We start from the raw sequence: 21,706 nt of genomic DNA on the forward strand, positions 1-21,706 counted from the left end.
TAGGTATTTGTTTAAAAATATAGGGAGCTAAAGTAAAAGGTTGTCAGAAAAATAACTACTTAAGTAAAGTACAGGTATCTGAAAAGTTAACGAAGAAAGTAAACAGTAACAAAGTATTTGTACTTTGTTGTTTCCCACCTCTGTGCCACTTTTTAAAGTGACTTTAGCTGATGTATTATTGGAGTAGTAAAAAACCACAAGACTTCAGCACATTTTGTGAGTACAGGGAAAGTTTTCTCATCAACAGCTACTGATAAAACGCTGCTGTTCTATAAGGTATAACATAATTTGTGTTGTAATAGAGGTTGAAATAGTGGTAGAAAATAAAGTACCGACGTCGTATAGTTATATATTTAGGTATTTGGATATACTTGGGTTCCTCGTCTATCAATCTGACCGCGTGGCCTAATGGATAAGGCGTCTGACTTCGGATCAGAAGATTGAGGGTTCGAGTCCCTTCGTGGTCGACTTTTGCTTACGTCGCAGCCGCCAAATTCGCTTTCGATTCAGTTGCTCTTAGGCAGCTAACCTTCCACCAAACGACAGCAGTTTTTTGGAATGTTTGTGTCCTTGAGTCAATGTTAAAATTAAAAGCCAAACGAAATGAAGATGTTGTGTATGTGAAACGGAACTCCTACTGAAGCTAATAATGATTGATGGTATCCGTCCAAGCGAACGCTAACGTTATGGTTAACTTACTAGCGAAAACGATTATTCCTTAAGATTAAGACACTAATGTTACAAAAGCTAGCAATCTTACCAGTCAGTTCTGGCAACAACAAACACGTACAACAGTGAGTTAAATACAGAAATAATCACTCCCCTCACCATCGGCAGCAGAGTGGCGCAGCGGAAGCGTGCTGGGCCCATAACCCAGAGGTCGATGGATCGAAACCATCCTCTGCTAAGCCTTCTTTTTTTTTCATGAAAGAATAATCCTTGGCTCTTCTCTCGTCAACAAAGTGCTGTTTATTATTACTATAAGCGTAATTTTATAAGTGTCGTTAAACCTAGTGTGTTAAAGTAGCATTCTTAGTTAAAAGTAGTCTTCACTTAAAACATTGTTGGTGTTTATTATGAAACGCTTTCAGTGTTTATTTTACAAACAACAACAAAAACAACAACAAAAACAACAACAAAAACCCAATATGTACATCAACCACTTAATAAATAGTATAAGTATAAAATCACAGGATTGATTATTATAGCCACTAAATCGCAGGAGGGAGAAGTATAACAGTCATCCACTTAGTCAAAATCCACACGTCTGTTCTGCTTGGTAGCTGAATGAATCTTCTTCTTTCTGAGGCGCTCCTTGTTCCTCTTTTCCAACCTGCACAACACATTTAAGGTCAAATTTAGCCATTTTTAAAGTAGATCAACAACCAAATAACGCCACTCTAAGCAGTACCTTGCTGCCCTGAGAGCGATGTCTTCAGCTGTTGGCTCATGGGGCTTCTCACTGGCTTCTGCTATGATAGCAGAGATCTTCTGTATGCAGTCAGAAAGGTTTCTCTGCTGACTCCTACTCAGCTCTGAGGTCACCAGCAGTTCCCCCGCCTTAGTGATTCGGGTTTTGTTCTGCACAGCAACATCAAAGTGAGGGGTGAAAATTAAAAAGTTAAAAAAAATAATCTGCAAAGAGAATAACTGTATTTTCTGTTAACTGTGATGCAAGAGTAGAAATGAATGAAATTGACATCAACAAGTCAGACATATTTCTTAACTCACAGTATGTGAAAACAAACCTTTTCAAGGATTTTTTTCCGAACATCTTCTGGGATCCATTCTGCTGTTTGCACATGGAATCGGACTTCTGCTTTTGTGCTGACTGTGGATTAAAAATGGTAGACCATCTTATTAACATGCACTATTTTATGCACTAATTATGCACCAGAAAGTATTTATTTTCATTTAAAATTAAACTGTGGTAACCTTTGTTGACATGCTGACCCCCAGGACCGCTGCTTCTGCTGTAAGATACCGTCAAACGTTCTAATACATAACACAAGACCATATGGATTAATACACCGTATAAATGACATGACATTTATATGTGATTCCTCTTGAAAATATGTTTGTTTGTCCTTACCTACTGGAATGTGAACTTGGGTTTCCTGAAAAAAGTCAAAATAAAACCTGTTTCTCGATGGCAACAACTTAAACTACTCAAACTAAACACACCCTACGTTCAATACGTCCAATAAGTTTTATTCGGAAACAGTTGGTAAACTAGTCCTTTTTTAAGGGACTTTTCAGAGGCATTCTTCCTACAACAGAAAGACAGAAACTGTTCGCGTTTATTTTACTGACCTGTGTGCCGGCTGCCTCTCGGGTCCCGTAACTAACACTCGACTGAAAAGTGTTGTTAGTGTGCCTCAGTACAACATTCCGTAATGTTACATGCTGCCTAATCACGTTTATTCCTACACAACGACAAAACACATAGGAACGTCGCGCAATGGAGGCCGCCATGTTGGAGTGACGTCTTCACGACGGTCGAAAGAACGTCGTGTAGCTGTTGCTGCGTCTCGTGACGGTAGCACATGTATGTGTGCTGGTGTATTCCACACCAAACGTCGGGGTTTGTTAGTAGTATTAAAGCTGTGTGTGTGCTAGTGAGATACATGTTAATTTACATTTGGGTTTGGTCCACATGTTTGCAAGCAGAAACATTAAGAAAAAGTTAGGTTCCACCGAGATTTGAACTCGGATCGCTGGATTCAGAGTCCAGAGTGCTAACCATTACACCATGGAACCACACGTGCGAGTGTCAATTTTTTATGTATTCAACCACGAGAAAGAAATGTCACGCTACTACCATTGGCACATAAATTATTAATACAATGTTAACTCACATGATGCAGAGGCCTGAGTTTGTTTAATGGCTCCACAAGCTGGCATTTTACCATGTCACCTGTTGCTACGAACAAATCCTGTTTTTCCCGCTTTAGTCTGAACTAGGTTCTGACATTAGGGTTCCGAGGTATCTGGAAGGCGACCCTGACCTTTTAAATGACGCAAAAAACGGATCTCAGTTTCTCACTGACCTTCGTTGTGGAAAGTACTCGGAGGAGACGGCTAGCTGGAAAAAGTGCAGATTGTGCAAAACTGACAGAAGGAGAAATTTACCTTTTGGACAAAGTGCTGAATTGCTCAGATTAAACAGCGGCTCTAAAATGAACAAGGTAGAAGATACACACTTTGATTTATCGCACACATTTGAATCAAAACATAGGGCCACTCATATTTGTCTTTCGATAAAATCCTTTATAAGTGATTATGAGATAAGGAGGGAACTTTTTGGGATATTTAGTATGTTTCCTCTGCTACCTGTAAACTTAAACTTAAATTAATTGTATCTCTAGGTTATTTGTTTAAACTGAATATGAACAACCCATGGTAATGTCAGGGTTGCTAGCTAGCAAACAACTACAGGCATCTTGTTTGTATTAATGGCATTACCATCAAACGGTGACTACATTTAAATTTAAAATGATACCTAAAAATGAAGAAGAACATATGAAGGATTTTGTTTCTCTTCATTTTAACTAATTATTCAAATGTGGTCTTTACACGATCTTTTTGCGTATTTCTGTTATGATCTGTTGTTAAATCTGGTAATATTGCAACTTCTGTTAACATCTGTTGTCTGTATCAATGTAAGACTCATCAAATCATCAATCTGTTTGAGTAAAATGTACTTTTAACTCATTTCAAACAATAGAAACAGTAGAATATTTGCAAAAAAACAAACAAATGCCCCTATAGCAACGAAAGCTTTATTTAAAAGTTTTGGTTCATTATATATATATGTATATATATATATATTGTCTATGTGATCTTATTGCATGATTCTGTTAACATGATTTTAGTGTAGTAATATATTTTTATATCTGTTATCTATATTTAGACAAAAAGTGTTCTTGACTTTTTGATGTATGTTCTTGATGTATCATTAATCCATCTCAAAAACATTTGCCCCCATCAAAGAGGCCATAGTAACACTCACTTCTTACATGAAAAAAATGAAAATACAAAATGTAGTCTTTATTTATTTCTGCTATATAATCTTAGCACACGGTGTCACTGGGGTTTATATGTGGTGTTTCAATGCAGCCTGCTCCCAGATTTGGTTCGTGAGCGGCCGCATGAAGCAGCGGCTGATTTTAAAGTGATGATTTAAAAGTGTAAAACTGAGAGCTTTTCGAGATCTCTTGCTTGCTGAAATGTGGTTGTCTTTCTTTTCTAGATTCCCTCTGATGGAGCTGGAGGACTGGGGCCTGCTCAGTTGGACTGTGAAACAATCGCCACCCCATGCCTGCGAGATGTGTCACATGTGTAAGAAACAAGTCTAAACTCATCAGTACACCCAGAAATTGAAATTATGAGCATATACTTATTTGGTTTTCTTAATCATTTTTAATTGTTTATTCTAGGCTGCAGATGTATTTACCTGGATGTGTCGAGCCAGAATTGGAAGACATCATTTGCCCTCCGTTACAGAGCTCAAACGTCTCAGATCGTCCAAATACACTTCCACAACCTTTTAATTGTGGCACGGCTTCTTCAGAGGAGCTGATAGAGGAGGAGAGGTTTTTCCTCAAGTTGTTTATCGAGCAGTTGGTGGCTCACATTGAGATAAAGACCCACACACCAAAAAGCAATGTGGACTTGAGTAAATTAGAGGCACGTGTGAGAGAGAGAACCCCTCTTGACTTACGGTTTACTGACCCTAAAGCCTTTGACAAAATGCTCATCCCCATCTACAAAGACCTTTGCACACAGTTTGGCTCCAAATACCTTCTGCTTGCTGCCCTGGACTCTGGGGATGTTGCCTTTGAAGCAGCTGTTGCAGAAGGACTGAAAACACGGCTAACAGCGTGTGCACGGAAACCTGACAACCTGTTGAAGAGGCTTTTCTCCAAGAGGTCATCCAAGGTTGCTCTGTTCAGAGATGTGAAATCACGTCACACTGATGAAAACAGCCAGGACGATGGAAAACCGATTCCATCTTTGATGAAAAGAAAGGGTGATGGTGTCCGGAAGAGGCTGTCCTCCATGGCTTCTGCTGTAAAAAAGAGATTTGGTGACAACTTTGTCACCAGCGAATGCCAAAAACGTGATTTCTTTAATGGCAAGCCTCAATTTATGATTGCCCCCCTTCTCTAATATTTATCCTGAGAGATCTGAAGATGAGCTATTAAATTTGTCTTTTTTTAAAGTAATGTTTATCTTGAAGGATTTAAGGAGGATTTGTTATATTTGGACTATTGTAATAAAACATTGAACATGGATCAGAGTAAGCTGTCAAGTTTTTTTGGATCCTCGATGGTTTCATCATATCCTGAAACTAAATGTACATCCAAAGACGTGCGTGCAAATAATATTGTAAACAAACAACAAACTGCAGTGAGAGTCATATATGTATGTAAGTATGGTATCTCTTGAGTGACATAAAAGTATAGCAACAAAACCATATACTGTGTAATAAAGATGGAAACCGCATTATGCGTTTGAAGCCTCAACTTGTGTATTTTGATTATCACCAGCTCCTTTTCCCCCACATTTATTTATTTATCTATTTTAGCTCATTTTAATTGGTGGCTCTGATTTAGGAATGAAGGCCACTGCATGCTCATATGTAAGAGTCACAAAACCACAATGCTCTAAAACATGCCCAGTCTTTTTCATAATCAGTTTAACTCTTCATGAGGAACCAAATAAGAACTGTAACTAATGACTAAGACCATAAACTTCACAGGAGAGTGTTTATTGATTGATTTATTGACCCTGTTATTGTAGGGTCTACCTTACAATATAAAGCACCTTGAGACGACTGTTGTTGTGATTTGGCGCTATGTAAATAAAATTGAATTGAATTAAAGCCATACATTACACACACATAATCTTTGTCACCCCCTGTGGTAACGTGGCAAAATAATAATTTACTCATCTAAAATCTGTCAGGCAGTCAGTAATCCAAGAGATGGTGGGATAATGTTTCTGGCATTTCCCGTAGCTTCTCTCTCAGGAGCGGCTATACTGTATACAATGCTCTTGAGAAATCATAGAAGGAAGCCCATTTGTACCATGCAGCCATTACTAGAAGTGGTATCCAAATATTGGTAGAATCAATACCAACACTGGCATATGTATTGGATCGATACTGTGCGATAGGATCTATACTTAGATACATACAATCATCAGAAAGGAGACATGTCTGTGTAAATACTGGTCCTTTCAATAAATCACACTTAACAAGTTTTATTTTTGTGATAGCTGTTGCTTTAGAAGACTGATTACCTATTAACTATTCAGGCATTCAAATAATAATGAACAGTCATTAAAAACGTGTTTTGACAGGTTGATGATAATTTAGTTCATAAGTCATGTCATGCTGCTCTTAAGCTGCCTTTAAGTTAAAAGTATCTGTATCGGTATAGGTATCGACAATACTCTCTCCAGTATCTCGTGTTATGAAATCGTGCTTCAGCTGGAAACTCTCAACAGAAGAGAGCTATATTTCTGTCTGTATGGTGACCAAGAAAGCGGAACTCTAGTTTGTCCCTGTTTCACCGGAAAACATATGCGGACGGACACTGCTAATTTTCCTGACAAAACAAACCCAAACCTACTCAAATGTATCAGTTTTTTGTTTCCCTAACATTTATCAGGCGACATGACGTACTCAGTAATATGCTGACACATTACTAGCTAAGTAGCTAGTCCTTGTCATTGGTATTTGTGTTTAGTTTCTCGGAATAGCTCGATAGTATTTTTAGCTAAGGTTAGATGCTAATCGCGTAACATCCTGCAGGCTGTCCCATTAACAGCATTAGTTGCACGGTCTAATGCTAGCCAAACCAAGTGCCAGCAGGTCGCATACGTCTTAGAACAACAGAGTCACGTTGGAATTTTGATGAGACACCAGTGGGTGAAGATCGTTGCCAGCTGGGTTGGCTGTTGCTTTGTCAGTGAAGTCATGCATGACGTGAACTTTGTGTTGCTCAAGAGAAGCCTTTCCACCGTGTAGCGCCGAAGCCATCCTCAGTGAGAGATCTCCGCTGTTTACCTGCAAAATGCCTGGAATGGTGGTGTTTGGTCGGCGCTGGGGGATAGCCAGCGACGACCTGGTCTTCCCGGGCTCCTTTGAACTGTTCATCCGTATACTTTGGTATGTTGATTACTCTCGTGAATACTGAAACACCTTTGCTAACCTAAGCCTGTCTAACTCGGCGCATTAATATAACTGACTTTGTTGTTGCTTTTCTCCAGGTGGATTGGCACCATGGTGTTATTCATTTATCACAAAGGTCACTTCGAATGTAACGGGAGAGCAGTTCTTCATAGCTACCTGGTTGGACTGCTGGTTGTGCTGGCACTCATCATCCTCTCACTGTGTGCTATTGTCTACATCAGTGCTCAAGGTAAATTAATTGGGGTTCATTAGAGGTCTGCCTCCTTAGTGCACACACAAGGGCCACAACCTTAACCTGAAAATGACTGAACTGTAACAGAGCAACCTAGGAACCGCAAGTAAGCCTGCAGTCTAAGAGCGAAGAGCTCTAATTGGGTGATGCTGTACCCAGTACTATAAGGTCATTAAGATAATTTGGGGCCTGATTATTCAAGACCTTGAATGTGAGGAGCAGGATTTTAAATTCAGTTCTGGATTTAACAGGAAGCCAATGAAGAGAAGCCAGTATCGGAGAAATATGCTGTCTCGTTCTAGTCCCTGTCAGTACTCTTGCAGCAGCATTTTAGATCAACTGAAGTGAACCCTAAACTGAACAATGCCATTGAGTCATTTCCCGTTTGCTTCTTTAGCAACATATATTGAGCATCTCCTTTTTATTGTGTAAGAGTTTTCTGATGGGGAAAATTGGCAAATCCTAACCCATGCATTAGACCGTGCTCGAGAAGGAGTGTGTCTTTTCCACACCTGCACTTTTCTAAAAAATGCCCAACAGAGGAGTGTATCATTACAGTCATTCAGATATGAGTAGTCTTTTACGGGCTAGCTCCCTAGTACAGAGTACACATGATGTGGGAATAGAGCAGCTAGCGAGTGGGCATCCTGTAAGCTCCCTGCATGCTCTGTTCTGGCAGCTTCTTGACTTAAATCTAATGGAGAATTTGGGGTAGTGTGGATACTTCTGAAGCGCACATTTTTCATGCTAGGTGCTACATGTGAGAAAGGACAGCTGTGAAGAATATTTTGATTTAATTCTTCTGCCTTTTCCTTCTTCATGTTGGGCAGAGAGCTGACTGAATGCTGGACTAACTTGTTGTCGCATCAAGTTGCGTTTTCTAAAAGATGTTGGCTAAGGGATAGCTGGTTAGAATACTAACTTTAGATGAAAACAGTTAAAACTGTCGCAGACCATAGCATGCATCAGTCCAACACGTGATTGGCTCAAATGTTTTCTGGTTTGGCTGGTGATTGGCTCTTTGCAGAAACAATTTTACTGATTTGAAAGTTTTCAAACTAACACTCTTATATGTTGCACATTTAAAGATCTGCCTGTCTGTTATGGAAGTTTCTTTCTGTATCTTTAGTGTAAATTAATTTTTACTCTGTCAGGTACCATTACAAACCCCGGCCCGCGGCGCTCTATGCCTGCGCTGGTGTACCTGCGGGCGATACTGTATGTCCCTGAGCTGGTGTGGGCCTGTCTGGGAGCTGTCTGGGTGTCGGATGATGGCCGTGGCTGTGATCCTGCCACGGTAGGAGCCGTTATCTCGGCAGTTGTCGCCAGGTAGGTTGTTCAGGTGTGAGGATTTTGGTTTATTCAACTAGTTAATTAGTTAACGTTGCTTTGATCAACCTTTTTCCCCCTCGCTTGTTTCTGTTGTGGCAACAGCTGGATCATCCTGCTGTTCACGGCCGTGGGGGTAGTGTTTGTTTTTGACCCACTGGGAAACCCTCGTCCTCAGCCTCCTGCCATGGAGCCGCTGGGAGTGCGAGACATGCAGAGCAGCGAGGGCACCCAGTTTCTATCCACGGCTCGCTCACTCGCTGTTAAAGTGTGGGAGAGCAGGCTGCGGCTCCTATGCTGCTGCCTGCCGCAGGACGAGAGCTCCCGGGCAGCGTTTTCCAGCATCTCTCAGCTCTTCAGCAGCTTCTTCTCTGTAAGAGATTTTTGAAACGAAGCAGAATACAGGCTGAAAAAAATAATGTATTTAACATTAAAATAAGCTGCGTCGAATATAATTTCCACTGATGCAAAACCCACTGTGAGATCCTCTCTGTCATGCTGCAGGACACAGATCTGGTTCCAAGTGACATAGCAGCCGGTTTGGCTCTGCTGCACCAGGAGCAGGATAAGATGGAGCGAAGCAGAGATCCTGATGTCGTAGTCCCTCACAGCCCTTCCTCTCCTGTAGTAAGTCATGATTCATGTAGATGAAGTCGAGCTCATGTTGTGAAACCAGCAAAGCAGAATCCTACTTATTTATTTACCATTTCAAGGGAGAGGATCTGGAGGACGAGCTGGAGAAAGCCACCCACTGGATGCAGTTTGCTGCGGCGGCTTACGGCTGGCCTCTGTACATTTACTCCAACCTCTTTACCGGGCCCTGCAAGCTCAGTGGAGACTGGTAAGATGCTGTGCGCGTTGGAATCAGCGGAACCTTTGGTGAGACGAGTAACCCAAATCCTAATGCGTGCACGTGTTTCAGCTGCATGAGTCGCGTAGCCGAGGACGAAATCGTTGGAGGAGATCACCTCGGCTGCCACTTCTCATCCATCCTACAAACCACTGGTTTGCAGTACAGAGACTTTATCCACGTCAGCTTCCACAACCAGGTGGGGGTTTCACTCGCCATTTACGTTACATAAGGTTCAAGTTGAAGGCCACCTCCAGCCTCACGACAGCACATCTAAGCACACGTGGTATGTTGCAGATCTATGAGATCCCCTTCTTCGTGGCTCTGGATCATAAGAGGGAGGCGATTCTGGTGGCTGTCAGAGGAACTCTTTCACTGAAAGTGAGTTGGGACCTATTTTTTCCCCCCTTTTCCCTTGCCAAAAATAGTATGGGGTATCAGCTGTCTAAGTATGGATTGTTTGTTGTATGTTTGGGGTTTTTTTCTTCCCTTCCCCACATACAGCCCTCTCATTCTTATTTTGAAAGTTGATGCTAACCAGCTAGACATGAGGTTTCCTGTCTTGTGTTTACTTGCTGGCAGGCTTTGATGTCACTCCACCAATCTGCCTTTGTGTCCTTGCTTTATATCACAGGACACCTTCAGAAGTCTTTTTCTGGCAGCATGAGATATGAAACAATACAATTGGTGGTGATTTTAGAATCATGACTGATCTATGCGTGGTGCTTTCCTCATACACAGACTTTAAGTGGCTAACCCATGTGTATTTTCAACTCATTTTCTTTTTCATCCCTCTGAGAGAACAGAGCTATCCACCATCACATTAATAGTGGACATTCCCTTTGTTCATATTTTGAAAAAAGCAGTTTTTGTACCGGCCTTTTCTGTGTGACAGATACAAAATCCAAAGAATACACTCAGAGCCACATTTGTAATGCTTACTGTCTATTCTTGTCTCTTAATTTTCAGTATCACTTCCCTCTTTTTGTGTTCAACGAAGTGAAAAGTCAGTGAAAGGATAGACTGATAAATATAGGTCTCATGTCCCCATCTGATGCCATGTGACCCATCAGCACTCACTCAATAGCACTTATACAAAAACAAAGTTGAAGTGAAAGAAGGTGTGTTTGCATCACTGAGTGTCGACACATGTGAGTGATGTAGGTGAAATGGTGATTAGATTTGGAATAATTTAACATTTCTTCTTATGAGTCTGGAGCTTCAGGAAGGAGCTGAATGATTTTTACCCACAAGAGAGTTAAACTTCATGTCTCCTGCAGGATGTCCTCACAGACCTGTCTGCTGAATGTGAGAACCTGCCTGTAGAAGGAGTGTTGGGAGCCTGCTACGCCCACAAGGTGAACATTCATTTTAATACAGCTCTCCAAGGTTGTCATTGTTGAGGTTCCTGCCAGATTCAGCAGATGTCTGTGTCTCCTGCAGGGCATCAGCCAGGCAGCGGGTTACGTCTACAAGAGGCTGGTGAACGATGGCATCCTGAACCAGGCTTTCTCCATTGCACCGGTAAGAAATGTAACTGGGCCAGAGGCTACCTTTCAGTTGCACTTTAGGTTATTTTAGTTTTATCACAACTAGATCATTTCATCAAAGATCAGGTAGTACTTCCCACTAAACCACCTGAGAATCAGTAGTTTTCTTTTGGGGGTTTTGTTTGTGTTTTTTCCTGTTAAAAGGGTTTTTTTTTCCTTCCCACAGTCGCTAAGTGCTTGCTAATAGAGGGTCATTTGATTTTTCTTTTTTTATTCTAATATTTTAGGGTCTTTCCAATATAAAACACCCTGAGGCGACTGTTCTTGTGAACTGACACTTCAGAAAATTCAATTCAGTATTATTTATAAAGTCAGTCTGAGTTACTGGTGCTTGAAGTACACAAGGGTGTGTCCAAATGTGCTTTTTATTTTGCATAATTTTTCCACCATTTGTGATCCTTGATGCTTGGCCACAAGAGAGAGCAACATAACCTTTTCCAGGCTAAAAACCAGGTTTTTTTCCTCATAACCACCTGAACATCAGTGTCACGGGACTTGTATAAAAACTGCACCGATTTAATGTCAAGAAGAACAGAAAACAAACGTTGCTATCCTGGATGTTTGAGCTGTTTTCTGATAATTCATTGAAAAGAAAAAAAAACCCCATTTTGGTTAAACTCTCAGGGGCCAAATCCCAAAGGGGGATTGGTGTTTGGTCAGAACAAGTTATGTGATCTCAAAGGTGTCCTTTTTACCTACATTGTGAAACGAGACTCATCTTCAACACATGATTCCTTAAGAGTCAATGGTATCTTTGAATGTAGTCATATAATAAAGAATTGTTAAATTATCCAATGTGCTCAATCCACTTATACTTAAAGCTTTATAACAGTTCTGCTTTTTAATCTGGTAAAACGTGTGATGCAAGAGCCAAGAGAACAATCACAGGGTTGTGGCTCCAAACCAAGTCCAACATGAAGGAAAAACAACTTTTTTCAACATCAGAAAGTTGTTAGTAGGTTGTTGCACATATTCTTGGTGGAAAAAACATTTTTACTACTCGAAGTATATTCTCCTTTGGATTCATTCTGCGGCACCAGCTAAGCTTCACATGCTCATGATAACCAGTTGGTAAAACCATATATGATACTGCGATTATCAAGAATTTGCATGTGTCTCACAGTGTCACCATAAGTTGTCAGTTAAACTTGCAAACCGCACCTAATTTGCTCTAACTCAGCCTTCTCAGTTTTGCAACCTTGAGTGCAGAGAATTTCAAATGTAACGTTCATTTTTATCCCACGTGGTGATGTCAACACCCTTGAAAATTTACCCAAAAAACACTTTCTGAAGTTTTCACTTGTGAATTCTCAGAAAATGAGCTTAAAGTTTGAAGGGGCTGTGTTTCAGCTGGAAACTCTATTAAAAAACTCACAAGATTTTATTTGTGAGATAATCGGAAAATATAAAACTGGCCTGCTTTTTTCCCTCCTATATGGAAAAATAACAGCTCTGCTTTCTGTGTGTGTGTGTGTGCACGCGGGCAGTTGTCTCCCTTCTTCTGTTTGAAGCCACACAGATGACGTGTTTGTGTTCCTGTTTTTCGTAGGAGTATAAATTGGTGATCACCGGTCACAGTTTGGGTGCTGGTGCAGCCTCAGTGCTGGCTATCCTCTTGCGCAATTCCTTCCCCACCCTGCAGTGCTATGCCTTCTCTCCACCAGGGGGCCTCCTAAGGTAAGGCTGACAAAGTCTGAGGTCAGGACCGATTTTAATTGGCAGCTACAGGCAGCTGTCTGTGGACAGATCTGGTGGAAGAGCTGGGTGGCTGAGCAGTAATTAGAAAAACTGCTTTGCCACCCAGCTAATGTGATGTATGTAATGTCATATTTAAATAGTTGATTACGCTTGTAAACTGTCAGGTATGGGACAGTTTTCTTAATGTGTTTTTTGTTCTACTTCCTCTCTGTGTGCAGTAAAGCTTTAGCTGATTACTCCAAGGACTTTGTGGTCTCAGTGGTCCTGGGAAAGGATCTGGTTCCCAGGTAACACGGAAAGCTCGTTACTTTATTTACTTCTTAGTAATCAGAATGTATTGAGTAACTAAATTCAGAGCTCATAGTCAGTATGTGATGCTGAATAGATGCTTGTGACACTGATCTTCACTGTTCACAGTGGATCATTAAAGGTCGTGTATATTTGTGTGTTAGCACACAGCAGTGCTGTCTTCAAAAAGCCTGCATGAATGTTCTGTGGTGAAACTATTATAGACTACTGCATGATGGAGATTCTATATTTGGCTCTACCCTGTTATTACTCACATAGGAGAATACAAGTGTAACTGACACACTCCTTTACTTTCTAAGCCTTCGTCAAAATTTTAACTCAAATTTCTATATCTAAGGATGTAAACTTGTGTGAACAGATGGTGACATGTTTTAAAAAACTGAACATTTTCAGACTCTGTAGTATTTCCTCTAAGTTGATTTCTAATAATATATTATCATGTGTTTGTATACATGATGCCATTAAAGTGATCTAAATATTAAGGAATCAAAAATGTGATCAAGTAATATAACAGCCGTGAGTGTTTTTATTTTATGTACTTGAAATATTTAGAATCTAAGAAGTCTGTTCTCTCTGTCCACTTAGTCTCAAGCCAACTTCAAATCAGGACAAAAAAGAAAAAGTGATGTTTGTTTTTGTCCTATAAGTAAGACAACGAGGAAGAGTTACAGTGGGGCAAAAAAGTATTTAGTCAGCCACCGATTGTGCAAGTTCCCCCACTTAAAATGATGACAGAGGTCAGTAATTTGCACCAGAGGTACACTTCAACTGTGAGAGACAGAATGTGAAAAAAAAATCCATGAATCCACATGGTAGGATTTGTAAAGAATTTATTTGTAAATCAGGGTGGAAAATAAGTATTTGGTCAATAACAAAAATACAACTCAATACTTTGTAACATAACCTTTGTTGGCAATAACAGAGGTCAAACGTTTACTATAGGTCTTTACCAGGTTTGCACACACAGTAGCTGGTATTTTGGCCCATTCCTCCATGCAGATCTTCTCGAGAGCAGTGATGTTTTGGGGCTGTCGCCGAGCAACACGGACTTTCAACTCCCGCCACAGATTTTCTATGGGGTTGAGGTCTGGAGACTGGCTAGGCCACTCCAGGATTTTCAAATGCTTCTTACGGAGCCACTCCTTTGTTGCCCGGGCGGTGTGTTTTGGATCATTGTCATGTTGGAAGACCCAGCCTCGTTTCATCTTCAAAGTTCTCACTGATGGAAGGAGGTTTTGGCTCAAAATCTCACGATACATGGCCCCATTCATTCTGTCCTTAACACGGATCAGTCGTCCTGTCCCCTTGGCAGAAAAACAGCCCCATAGCATGATGTTTCCACCCCCATGCTTCACAGTAGGTATGGTGTTCTTGGGATGCAACTCAGTATTCTTCTTCCTCCAAACACGACGAGTTGAGTTCATACCAAAAAGTTCTACTTTGGTTTCATCTGACCACATGACATTCTCCCAATCCTCTGCTGTATCATCCATGTGCTCTCTGGCAAACTTCAGACGGGCCTGGACATGCACTGGCTTCAGCAGCGGAACACGTCTGGCACTGCGGGATTTGATTCCCTGCCGTTGTAGTGTGTTACTGATGGTGACCTTTGTTACTTTGGTCCCAGCTCTCTGCAGGTCATTCACCAGGTCCCCCCGTGTGGTTCTGGGATCTTTGCTCACCGTTCTCATGATCATTTTGACCCCACGGGATGAGATCTTGCGTGGAGCCCCAGATCGAGGGAGATTATCAGTGGTCTTGTATGTCTTCCATTTTCTGATGATTGCTCCCACAGTTGATTTTTTCACACCAAGCTGCTTGCCTATTGTAGATTCACTCTTCCCAGTCTGGTGCAGGTCTACAATACTTTTCCTGGTGTCCTTCGAAAGCTCTTTGGTCTTGGCCATAGCGGAGTTTGGAGTCTGACTGTTTGAGGCTGTGGACAGGTGTTTTTTATACAGATGATGAGTTCAAACAGGTGCCATTCATACAGGTAACGAGTGGGGGACAGAAAAGCTTCTTACAGAGGACGTTACAGGTCTGTGAGAGCCAGAGATTTTCCTTGTTTGAGGTGACCAAATACTTATTTTCCACCCTAATTTACGAATAAATTCTTTACAAATCCTACCATGTGAATTCATGGATTTTTTTTTCACATTCTGTCTCTCACAGTTGAAGTGTACCTCTGGTGCAAATTACTGACCTCTGTCATCATTTTAAGTGGGGGAACTTGCACAATCGGTGGCTGACTAAATACTTTTTTGCCCCACTGTAGTTCAGTCACTAGCAATATGTCATTGTTAACTAATGCTAGCTCACCTGCTAACATAGACTAGCTGCTAACAGTGTGAAGTAGCAAATTCCTATCTTAAGTAACATCAGCTAATTTGGCTAATTAATGCAGCTGTTTATTTTCAAGTTATTCTATGAGCTAATTTTGTGAAATAACGATGTCACAGCAGCATTACAGCTGCTGGCTAACCATCGCTCTCTGTTCATATTGCTAGCAGTATATCTGCTGTAACAGATAAGTGGGTACATTACTACATTTATTTCACAAACAGCGCGCACGTCAGTCTGTGATTCATCAGTATTTTCTTCCCTGTACTCTACCAACATTTTTTGTTTTGTTTTGTATTATGGTAAGAGTACCTTAGAAAATGATGATGCTGATGATGATAATAATAATCATTTCTTTAGGAATTAAGTTTCATGTGAAGAATATAACCGGAAGGTTATTTTAGGCTGCAACTTCCTTCTAATCACAAACTTTTTCCACTTCTGGGTTACCAGTACAAAGATCAAACAGTAAAATAAATTCCAGACTTTTCATAAATAATATTGATGGTAGAGTTTTTTTTTTATGTGTTTGTTTGTTTGTTAAAAAAAATCCAATCCACACTCATTTGATCTAGGAAAAAAATGTGAGGGGGGGGGGGAAATATTCCCTATTTGTAAAATATATTAACTCAAAAAAAAAAAAAAAAAATCCTTATAAAAATCTAATAAAATAGTGGACCAGTATAGCAAAAGCCGTAATGGTCCACTTGGGGAAATAAATTTGTTTGGCCTTCAGACAACAATTCTGATCACTACACTGCCGGACAGCACAGGCAAAAACAAAAAAAACCCCAACAAGTCACTCTCAAAAGTGTGTCACTTTTAATTACACACCTATGATTATAAGCTACTCAAGGGAAATGTCAGCTTGTGAATTTAGACATTTTGCTACCACCCAACATGGATCTTTCACTGTTGTCCTCTTTCAAACCAGTTCATCGAGCAATAAAAAGGCTTTATGAGCCACCAGGGAAAGTTCGCTGGAGTTCGATGACATTTGCTGGGAAAATGATTGCTAAAGCCCCAATCACACAGGCCTACTGACTGGTCAGTGACCCCCAGGCAACCACCTGTCACTAGGGGGGAAAAAAGCATGGATGGACCAGAGTACGACACAAAATCTCCAGTTTCTCAAGTTGTTTTAGTGAATGTTTGCAGACAAACGTGATCTTTTGAGTTTTTATGAATGTTGCACAGACAACCTTATAATCAATCAACTGTCTCTGTTTGTTTTTTTTTCCGCTAAGACTGAGCATTCCAAACATGGAGGATCTGAAGAGAAAGCTACTGAAAATAGTTTCAAACTGCAATAAACCCAAAGTAAGAACCCTTCATATAGCCCTACGCCTCTAGACTATCTGGAAATGAAGTTGCACTTGTGAATTTTGGACCCTTTTTCATGTTTGCATTGCAGTACCGCATCCTGCTGCAGGGATGTTGGTATGAGTTGTTTGGCGGAGACCCGGATGACTGCCCCACTGAGATGGATAACAGGAGGGAGCAAGAGCTTAGCCAGCCCCTCCTGGGAGAGGAGTCTCTAATCGTTCGCCACTCATCCTCCTATCAGAGCCTGGGATCAGATGAATCACCCGCCCACACACCTGCACACTTGCCTCTCTTCCTGCCGGGACGCATTCTGCATATCACAGAAGATGGGCCGACACGGAGGTGGGTCTGCAAATGTTTCATGTTCCCAATGAGCAGATTCACAGCAGACTTTCCAAGTGTTGATGACTTTGTGTATCTTGTAATTCTTTTTCAAGAAAGGCAAAAGTTCTTGACACATTCTTGGTTGATCACTGACTGGTTTGCGGTTCAAAAGTACTTCATATCCCCTTCAACAGTAAAGCAATTAGGGAACCCAATGGCAATTTTGCTAGCTTAGCATATGAGGACCAGTTGTGTATTTTTGATCACTATGCTAGTGTTTCAAACTAGATGTGTGGGGGAAGGACCAAGGGTTACTGCATACTGATAGAGTACGACTGCATAGACAATTTGAATTCTTTGGGACACTAATGAGAGAAGTTATGTCCAAAGTCAACATCGTGTTGCATTTAGTAAGACTTGAAACTGGAAACTGAAGACATAAACTCATCAGAAAAATATTTACTGATGGCATGGATCAAACAGCTGAGAGCAGTTTTCCTATGCAGTTCATTTTACAACCAGAGGAGTCGCCCCCTGCTGGACGTTAGAAAAAATACCCCCATTCTTTTAAAGCAAGCTACTTCCATTATGTATCTATAGTCTGTAAACTGTGTTTAGGCTGTCATGTGTTCATGTTCATTATAACCCCTAAGCCTAACTAATAATTTTAGATGCGTATAGTGTTATGAGAGATAAGCACATAAATTATTTGGTCACTCTGTCCTCTACTTTCCTTAGATCCTGCTTTTCCCAGGTCCGGTACCGTGCAGACTGGTCAAATGAAATGGCATTCCGGAGTATTTTGATCAGCCCCAGGATGCTTACGGATCACATGCCCGACATTGTGCTCCGAGCACTCGGCACTCTGACCAAGGACAAGCCCTTTTCCCTGTGCCCTTCATCTTTAAGCGACAGCCAGCACAACGCTATCTGAAATGTACCATAGAGACTGTTTCCTTGTGTCTTCACTCCCAGCCTCCGCAATGTTTAAACCACCTGCCGATCATTTGTTTTCTGTGTGTCGATGCCTGATAAAGGACTGCTTCAGGTAGTTCGCGTGGCCTGTAATCACAACATTTCCTCATATTTTGGCTCCAAGCCTTATGAAATTTCAAAGATTTCAAATATACAAGTATTTGATCAGAGAATACGTGAAAGCGTAGCCTGTTATGATCGCCATGGAGGGAACCTTATTTGTAAAGAAAAACTCTCTGGAGCACAAGTTTCATTTGTTTAATTGCACTTTTAATGATTTATATCAAATAATTTTATGTATTTTGACTTTGAGTTACTCCTTGAGCATCTGAATGCCATGATCTTTGAATGTGCGTTGTGTACAATATTTGACAGTGCTGCAGTTTTTACCGTGATGCCGGTGTTGTTGATTTTTATGTCTGTGTGAGCGGTGTGTGGTTGGAAGAGGCTGCCCCCTCCTTTCTTATCTTCTTTCTCTTCAGAGAGTGAGAGCAGACTGAGTCAGAGTGATAAAGGGGTAGCTTTCGCCACAGAAACCTGTACCGGATTCACACCTTCATTGTGTAGTAGCTGTGGTTAGCTTGTCCTGTGTTTAATGTCTTGAGACATCAGGGTGAACAGTGCCTATGCATTACAGAAACCAAGCTGAGAGACACGGTGATGAGCACAGCTTGTTTACAGTGAGATTTTTTTTTTCTTCAGTGCAGTTTGAATAGTGCATGGTGTTTGACATAAATGTGTTGGTGTAAGAAGTAGAAAGATTGTACTTACACAAAAGGTGGGAACCTGTTTACTTGCCATGGATATTGCTCATTTCAGGTGATATATATATATATATTATATTATAATATGCCTGCATAACAATCTCAAATCCTCAATAGAAAGCATTGGACTCCTGGATGCAATTAAACTCTTTTGTGAAGCACACCTTTTTTATTCTTTCATTTTTCCCCTCTTCTGAATAAACAATGGGTTTCTCAGTGAGAGGAGCCTGTTGATCTTAGAGCCAGCAAGTTTTATAAAGCTTAACAATGGGATTAATCCACGGACTGAAGCCACAGGAGTCAGTTGGGGGGATGTAATTATGAACAGGCCAGGAGGCATTAGTTCTTACCCTATTTTTAACTTTAAACACAAATTCAAGAAAAAAAAAAAAGTATGACTATTGTTATGTAATGTAGACAGCTCATTTGAAAGAGGCAGCGAGATCAATGTAAGCAATAATGAAGAGTTTTTATTTATATATATATATATATATATATATATATAATAAAATTAGTGCAGAGATTCTTTTTAGAACCTCTGCATTAATGCTATACTTGAGGCTATATATTACATGAAGACTGAAAGATACATAAAATGTGTTAAACTTTGATGTTTGGTATAAAAGGTTGCTTTCATGGAAGTGTTTACCATAAATAAAAAAGAAATTAACAACATATTATCCCTAAAAACACTTTTTTCTGTTCCAAATTGGATAAATTTGTCCTGTAAACACATTCAGTTCAGTTGATTTTTGCTTAACCTGTGCCATATAGCAACAACAGTCGCCTCATGGTGCTTTATAATGTGAAGCAAAGAACCCACAGGAATACAGAGGAAACGACAAAGATCAGAAGACCCCCTATAAGTAAGCACTCGGTGACAGTGGGAGGAAAAAAACTCCCTTTTAACAGGAAGAAACCTCCGGCAGAAACCTCATCTACCTTGACCGTTTGGGGAACAGACCCAACGTCAGATTAAAGAACATCTTCACAGGTAGAAACAGCTGTAAATAATCTTAAACCCCACCTCTAGGTAAAAGCATGACCAAATCCACTTAATAATTTAACAAGTATTACATCAAAAGGAGATCACAGTATGGAGAGCTGATAGAATGAGGGTGAAGTTTCTGCTCATTTTGTTGGATGCTTTGTTATTGTGAAAACTGCAGCAATGGTCACTATATGTGCTTGGATGAAAAGATGATGTGATGCAGTGGCAGGAGAGGCTGAAACGCTGACTGCACAACTGACCGCATTAGAAACAACTGCATATTCTCTTGATAGTACTTGAAATCTAAAGGGATGTAAATTTTGAACATGAAAGTAAAATACCGTGTGGATGAAGGAGTTGGTGAGACAGGCACATTCTTTTATCGAACCATCTTTTCATTTTTAAAAAAAAGTGTCTTACTTTCAGTTTTTCACACTCTGTCCCCCGCAGAGATGTGACGTCAGCGTCACCAACATGACATCTTCAAGTGATCCCTGTGAGCTCATATTTCCAAACTGACTCGGGAAATGACAGAGCGGTTATTCAATGCGTTACTAACGCTGCCCAAACGACATCATCCCAGGTTTGACTTATGAAGGGAATCAAATGGTACGCCTACATAACTGCTTTGTTTGTGCTGCAGTGCTAGAATTAGAAGTTGGAAGCGTGTACTAACTCGGTCAATTAAATAATTTAAATAATTATCGATATCCTTTAACGGGAAAATTACGGGTAAATTCTGTATTTTATGCATATGCAAGAAGGCGAAGCTACAAGTGTTTTTCTTTAAACCAGTTTTTGATACGATTTTTTCTCCGCCCCTCAAACGTCACTTAAAAGTAACTATATATGAGCAATAGTTAAAATCCCATTATTATTATTTTTTAGCTCTGTAAGCACAAGCTATATTTGCTAGCATGGGCTATTGGGCTATACTGTCACCTTTTAGTGTTTTGTTTTTCCATAACTGCTAAATAATTTGTTCTGTTATGTTGCGCTTACTACTTTTTTGATTCGTTGAACTTCGCTTGTTCCCATCTTTCCAACAGCGCGTGAACGCAGCAGCAGAAGCCCATCTGTTGGATAGGGAAACTAATCAGGAGCCAAGTAAAGACTTTTCAGTACTGCTAGCTTCTAGGCTAGCAAGGTTTTAAAGTCTGCCGTCCACACGACTAAGGGATAGGACTTTGTTAATGAAGTACAGCGCCTTCGCTGCATGAGAAACAACATTCGAGCGATGTTTTAGGAGCACAGTTTTGTTGTTGCCGCGAAAGTAGAAGGTGGGTAGCCTCTGGTCAGCCGAAGCTTGCGGCTAGCTCATTAACGTTAGCTGGGAAAGAAGTGCAAGTGGAATCGGGAAAATGGAGCTGGACGACGTAGTCCTGTATCAGGACGACTCGGGCAACTCGACCATGATGTCTGAGCGGGTCTCAGGTCTGGCCAGTTCAATATACAGGGAGTTTGAACGGCTCATAGAAAAATACGACGAGGATGTGGTAAAGGAGCTGATGCCGCTGGTCGTCGCAGTGCTGGAGAACTTGGACTCGGTGTTCGCTGTCAACCAGGAGCACGAAGTGGAGCTGGAGCTGCTGAAGGAGGACAACGAGCAGCTCGTTACCCAGTATGAGCGAGAGAAGGCACTGAGAAAACACACAGAAGAGGTGGGTCTGATTAAAAAAACAAGCAGCAACAGCGCCAAACTAATTTACAAGCGGGATTAAAGATTAAAGGCGTGTATTATGCGCTCGATGAAAGGATTTGAGCCAAAGTCAGTTGGAAAATCTGGCCACTTTACTGTTGCAATGCTTTTCAAGTAC

At 40.8% G+C, this 21,706-nt stretch overlaps 4 protein-coding genes across 7 annotated transcripts in view; 3 read left to right on the forward strand and 1 right to left on the reverse strand.

Moving 5' to 3' along the window:
• Positions 1 to 1,002: 1,002 nt before the first annotated feature.
• Positions 1,003 to 2,941, reverse strand: mrpl58 (mitochondrial ribosomal protein L58). 2 transcript variants are annotated; one of them, XM_082544907.1, is made up of 6 exons: positions 2,859 to 2,941; positions 2,093 to 2,117; positions 1,936 to 1,995; positions 1,749 to 1,831; positions 1,412 to 1,581; positions 1,003 to 1,333 (listed from the first exon to the last, which is right to left on the reverse strand). In XM_082544907.1, the coding sequence occupies exons 1-6, from the start codon at positions 2,910 to 2,912 to the stop codon at positions 1,249 to 1,251; spliced, it is 477 nt and encodes a 158-aa protein (XP_082401033.1). In that variant the 5' UTR covers positions 2,913 to 2,941; the 3' UTR covers positions 1,003 to 1,248. The 2 variants fall into 2 exon arrangements, with proteins under 2 accessions (XP_082401033.1, XP_082401032.1); XM_082544906.1 differs by lacking the exon at positions 2,859 to 2,941 and adding an exon at positions 2,314 to 2,598.
• Positions 2,942 to 3,109: 168 nt separating this feature from the next.
• Positions 3,110 to 5,528, forward strand: LOC309713348 (uncharacterized protein). Its single transcript, XM_082544905.1, has 3 exons — positions 3,110 to 3,188; positions 4,253 to 4,341; positions 4,440 to 5,528. The coding sequence occupies exons 1-3, from the start codon at positions 3,180 to 3,182 to the stop codon at positions 5,170 to 5,172; spliced, it is 831 nt and encodes a 276-aa protein (XP_082401031.1). The 5' UTR covers positions 3,110 to 3,179; the 3' UTR covers positions 5,173 to 5,528.
• Positions 5,529 to 6,578: 1,050 nt separating this feature from the next.
• Positions 6,579 to 19,059, forward strand: daglb (diacylglycerol lipase, beta). The gene is made up of 15 exons (XM_082543876.1): positions 6,579 to 7,177; positions 7,279 to 7,430; positions 8,588 to 8,762; positions 8,868 to 9,135; positions 9,267 to 9,389; positions 9,476 to 9,603; positions 9,685 to 9,811; positions 9,910 to 9,993; positions 10,893 to 10,970; positions 11,056 to 11,136; positions 12,712 to 12,839; positions 13,079 to 13,147; positions 16,757 to 16,829; positions 16,924 to 17,177; positions 17,898 to 19,059. The coding sequence occupies exons 1-15, from the start codon at positions 7,083 to 7,085 to the stop codon at positions 18,091 to 18,093; spliced, it is 2,031 nt and encodes a 676-aa protein (XP_082400002.1). The 5' UTR covers positions 6,579 to 7,082; the 3' UTR covers positions 18,094 to 19,059.
• Positions 19,060 to 20,801: 1,742 nt separating this feature from the next.
• spag9b (sperm associated antigen 9b) overlaps positions 20,802 to 21,706 on the forward strand; it is a 37,950-nt gene continuing 37,045 nt past the window's right edge. For all 3 annotated transcript variants that reach the window (XM_082544048.1, XM_082544047.1, XM_082544050.1), the window contains exon 1: positions 20,802 to 21,550. In XM_082544048.1, the coding sequence (XP_082400174.1) occupies positions 21,251 to 21,550 (300 nt within the window). In that variant the 5' untranslated portion in view covers positions 20,802 to 21,250. The remainder of the gene's footprint in view (positions 21,551 to 21,706) is intronic.

The sequence above is a fragment of the Aulonocara stuartgranti genome, assembly GCF_965226115.1.
Source record: "Aulonocara stuartgranti genome assembly, chromosome: 8".
NCBI lineage: Eukaryota > Metazoa > Chordata > Actinopteri > Cichliformes > Cichlidae > Aulonocara > Aulonocara stuartgranti.

Excerpts from the sequence above, each read along its gene's own strand:
- mrpl58 (XM_082544906.1), bottom strand. The coding sequence starts at position 2,475 with ATGGCGGCCTCCATTGCGCGACGTTCCTATGTGTTTTGTCGTTGTGTA. Across the intron at positions 1,996-2,092 it reads CCAAGTTCACATTCCAGTAG|AACGTTTGACGGTATCTTAC; the intron begins GTAAGGACAAAC and ends GTTATGTATTAG. Across the intron at positions 1,832-1,935 it reads GGGTCAGCATGTCAACAAAG|TCAGCACAAAAGCAGAAGTC; the intron begins GTTACCACAGTT and ends TTTAATCCACAG.
- LOC309713348 (XM_082544905.1), top strand. Across the intron at positions 4,342-4,439 it reads CTGCGAGATGTGTCACATGT|GCTGCAGATGTATTTACCTG; the intron begins GTAAGAAACAAG and ends TGTTTATTCTAG.
- daglb (XM_082543876.1), top strand. The coding sequence starts at position 7,083 with ATGCCTGGAATGGTGGTGTTTGGTCGGCGCTGGGGGATAGCCAGCGAC. Across the intron at positions 7,431-8,587 it reads TGTCTACATCAGTGCTCAAG|GTACCATTACAAACCCCGGC; the intron begins GTAAATTAATTG and ends TTACTCTGTCAG. Across the intron at positions 13,148-16,756 it reads GGAAAGGATCTGGTTCCCAG|ACTGAGCATTCCAAACATGG; the intron begins GTAACACGGAAA and ends TTTTCCGCTAAG.